Source organism: Cryptomeria japonica, chromosome 6 (genome assembly GCF_030272615.1).
Source record: "Cryptomeria japonica chromosome 6, Sugi_1.0, whole genome shotgun sequence".
Classification (NCBI taxonomy): Eukaryota; Viridiplantae; Streptophyta; class Pinopsida; order Cupressales; family Cupressaceae; genus Cryptomeria; species Cryptomeria japonica.
Genome location: NC_081410.1, coordinates 628,775,262 through 628,779,574, shown reverse-complemented (window position 1 = coordinate 628,779,574; position 4,313 = coordinate 628,775,262). Strand labels below are relative to the sequence as shown.

Genomic DNA, 4,313 nt, shown 5'->3' with positions numbered 1-4,313 from the left:
TCTTCCTCTAGCAAAATTGATTGATAATTTTAATTTCTTGTACAATTTGCAATGATAAAAGAGCAATAGAAACCATTATCATCCAATTTCCCCTCCATGTCACAAGATTAGGTTTGGGTTTTGTGTTCATATTTTGAAAAAATTAAATTTGGATAAAATCTGGCACGGAGAATTTTTATTTATTTTTTTAAAATTCAATAAATTTGTCTTATATAATTTTACTTTTAAAAAATAATATTAAATATGCATCATTCTATAATAATTGTTAAAAATTGAATCTTTATAATATTGCACATAAATAATAAATATTATAGGGTTGAGGCATGGCTCACTTGGTGAGAGCTTCCTATGGTAGGCACAAGCTTACCCTAGCCCAAGTGATATTAGAGGATGTATTGTGCTAGCATCACCAATTATGTTAAAAATTTTACTTCACATCTATAGTTTATAGAAGGGCTCTCTGATTCATATAGTCTAATAATAAAAAAATAGGTAATATTTTAAAATGTTAAATTTAATATATTGAGAAAAAAATTAAAAATAAATGAACATTAATTAATTTAACCCTAAATCTACTCTAGAATTATGATTATAACTAGAATAAAAATTAAAATTAATATTAATATACATATATTATATTTATCACAATAATGTAATTTTTATTTAAAATAATATACAATTATTAAAAAATAAAAAAATTATTTAAATATTCAAATTTAAAACAAAATCATTATTTAGTAAATAAATATTTTTTATATTTTTAAATAACTGGAAAAGTAGAAAATAAAATATAAATTTAAAAAATAAAATAAAAATAATATATTACATTTTACAAAATAAACAACTTATTAATAGGTATAAGTTTTCTATAGTCCATATTGTGAGGGTTGCTTCTGGAGTTGTGTATGTTTTTCTGATTGACATTACGTATCACACTCAATGATCTATCATCACAAAGAGGAAAGTGAAAAAGTGGTTAGCAAACTTGAGCTTAAAAAGAAAAAGGCAGGGAGTGGAGAGGACTGGAGAATGAGGAGAGAATAAAGGAAAGAAAATAACGTTTTAAACACAAGTTTAAATAGAAATAAAGAAAAGAGAAAAGAGAAGAAATAAATAATAAAATGGAAAATCATAAGTTTGGTGGTAAGGGATTTCTCAGCGTGGGTAGATTTGTTAATGTGATTATGCCTTATGTCGGCACTGTGTTCTTTAATCATAGTGCTAATAGATCTACCTATTTCCCCAATTTAAGGAGAACCACAAGAGCAAACAATCTTATAAATACCAGAATGGAGCTTGGATCGCATAGAATCTATGATGGACGAGATGAAATTTCTAGTGGTGGAGACTAGTTTGAAAGAGAAAATGAGGCCCTTTTTGCAAAGGATTTTTGAAATTTTATTGAAGAGGCCTTCGACAAAATGAAGGATAGTCAAGTTGGGGGCATCAAGAACTATAGGTTGAACAAGAGTCTTGGCAAGGGATAGAGCTCTATGAATACTCCTATTACTATAGCCACTCATTTTGAACAATTGGGAAAGGTGGAAGGGTTCTTCATCAATTCTCCTTCCCCACCTCACCCCACCATCCTCCCTATGGTCTCCTTACTCTTTTCTCTCTTAATTTTACCTTGGCCCTTTTCTTCTTTCATTTCTCTCTGTTAATCCCTCTCCCCCTCCTTTTTCTCCTTCCATTTCTCCTTTCCTTGTCATCTTCTTTGTTGTTATATGGAGTCTAATCAAACTCAAAGGTTAAATTTTCCCCCCTTTTATCGGTGCAGTTTCCCTCCAAATTATTCAACAAGGGTTTGGGGGCAGTGCCCCCAAGATGGCTAAGCAGTAGGGCTTTCTCTGAGAATTGTTGTAGCATTTTGCAGCGGTATTGAGTTGCAAGAGATTGCTTGTTGTAATTTGTTTGATTTGATGAATAATAATATTGGACTCTTTGTTTGGTGGATGTAGCCTGCGTTTGGTTGAACCACATTAAAAATTGTCTCCTTACTGTTATTATTTATGTGTTTCTTATTCCTTTGTTTAATCTTTATTTTACATTGAATTAATTTTTTTTGCGTCCAATTCCTCTTCTGTGATCAAAAACCTCGATCAGAAAAACATACACAATTAAACCAAAAAAGCAACTCTCATAAAAAAAAATTATTTTCAAATATATATAATATTTTCTAGATTGCATAAATATATAATTTCTAATGCATGAACATATGGAATATTGGGCCTATGGAAGTGGAAGTGTCAAAAAGAAAAAAGTGAAAATAGAAAAAAGAAGAAAGAAGAAAAGTGGAGGGCGCAGTAATAAAAAGTTGTTTACAAAAGAGAAGCAAAACTGTAAGCCAAACGGAAAATGAAAAGACTTTTGATCAAGCCGGAGGTCATTGTCTGCTCTTTTAAGCCACACCAATTTGCTTGAGCGTGCAATCCTTATACATCGTTGTTCACAAGACGAGAATTTCACTTGTGGCATTGAATTCGTTGTCCATTGACGATAACCATGAATGGTGGAAACGATGTCAACGCTTTCATACATCTCGCCGATCTCTTGGCCGCACGGGGTTTTTTCATCACCTTCGTCAACACAGAATGGACTCACAAATGCGTGTTTGAAAGTGCAAAGCACAAGTCGCAACTGCACTCCAAACCCAATTTTCGATTTTTGTCATTCCCGGACGGCTTACCAGCGGAACAAGGCCGCACCTCCCAACCGGGCGAGCTATTTACAGCGCTGGCAAAGTGTGGAGACGCCTTGGAGGCCCTCCTCCGCACTCAATGTCAGAATGGGAATGGCGTTCCTCCCGTCACGTGCATTGTGGCAGACTGTTGCATGTCGTGCACGGCATCAGTGGCCGCCAATATGCGAGTGCCAAGAGTACTCTTTTGGCCTGTTTGCGCCGCTGTCTTTATTGTTCAGAAATACGCTCATTCTCTCCTTTCCCAGGGCCACATTCCTGTCAAAGGTATTCTTCTGCTCTTTTTTTAATATTAACTTAAAATTCATCTTTTGCTATAGTTTGCGGATTAACTTGGAGGTGTGGTGATTTCAGTTAGCGAGGGAAATCATCCGGAGAAAATGATCACTACTCTACCTGGGAATACACCAGCTCTAAGGCCGAGCGATTTGTTTTATTTCTATCGCGAGCAGTTTACATCTGATCTCATCTACGAAGCTTTTCTCTTTGAATCGCGAATGTGTGACACGGGGGACTATGTGCTTGTGAACACCTTTGAGGAATTGGAAGGGAGAGAGGCGGCAGCGGCGCTTTCCATCAATAGGTGTCCATCTTTATCAATAGGCCCTTTGTTTCTCCCTAGCATTTTAAGGGGAGAAGTCAACGCTGTCTATGTGGGAGGAAGACGATAGCTGCTTGCACTGGCTCGACAAACAACGCCCGCGCTCTGTGTTGTATGTTTCGTTTGGCAGCTTGGCCCTCAAATCGCAAGAGCAGTTGGATGAGCTGGCTCTGGGTCTGAAACAGAGCGAGTATGCTTTTATGTGGGTACTTCGCTCCGATATTGCTCAGAGACAGGCTGCTGTTTTGCCCGAAGAATTGGAAGAGAGAACCAAAGATCGCGCCTTGTTTATCAGTTGGACGCCGCAATTGAAGGTGCTTGCACATCCTTCGGTGGGAGGATTTCTGATGCACAGTGGGTGGAACTCAACAGTGGAGAGCATAAGCATGGGAATGCCCATGATTGGCTGGCCTTATTGCGGTGATCAGTTCCTCAATTGCAGATTCGCTAAAGAAATATGAAATGTCGGCTTGGATTTTAAGGACGTGGACGTTGACGATGGGAGGCTGGTGAGAATAGAAGAGATAAAGCTTGCAGTGATGAGTGTGATGGAAAGCAAGGAGTTGCAGAAGAAAGCTCAGGAGCTGAAGGAGGCGGCAACGAAAGCAGTGATGGCGGGAGGTTCTTCTTTTAGCAACATAACCACGTTCATTCACGATATGCTTAAACATGCCAAATCACAGTCACTGTCCTCTACTATGCACTGCGAGGAAACACGTGGTGAAAAAGATGACAATATGCACTAGAATTTAATATGTCTGATTTGCTGTAATGCGGCGCATGAGATTTGTTTGTCAAGTTCTAGAGTTTCTGGTGAGTCGATATCCATTTCAAACCTGGTGGCTTTTATGATGTTCTTTTTCTTTTTTATGTTTTATAGTCTGGGATGAAGTTTCTATTGATTGATAAACAGACCGCCGACTATTCAAACAGCCTCTTCCCCACCGCTTGTTGCAGACCGATTTCTCCATTACCGAAAATATAGTCTTATTACCGCCTTATCCTTATCTT

At 37.2% G+C, this 4,313-nt stretch overlaps 1 protein-coding gene across 1 annotated transcript; it reads left to right on the top strand.

The window, feature by feature from the left end:
- Positions 1-2,505: 2,505 nt before the first annotated feature.
- LOC131068711 (linamarin synthase 1-like) lies at positions 2,506-4,048 on the top strand. The gene is made up of 4 exons (XM_058003963.2): positions 2,506-2,968; positions 3,056-3,284; positions 3,433-3,634; positions 3,785-4,048. The coding sequence occupies exons 1-4, from the start codon at positions 2,506-2,508 to the stop codon at positions 4,046-4,048; spliced, it is 1,158 nt and encodes a 385-aa protein (XP_057859946.2).
- Positions 4,049-4,313: the final 265 nt, after the last annotated feature.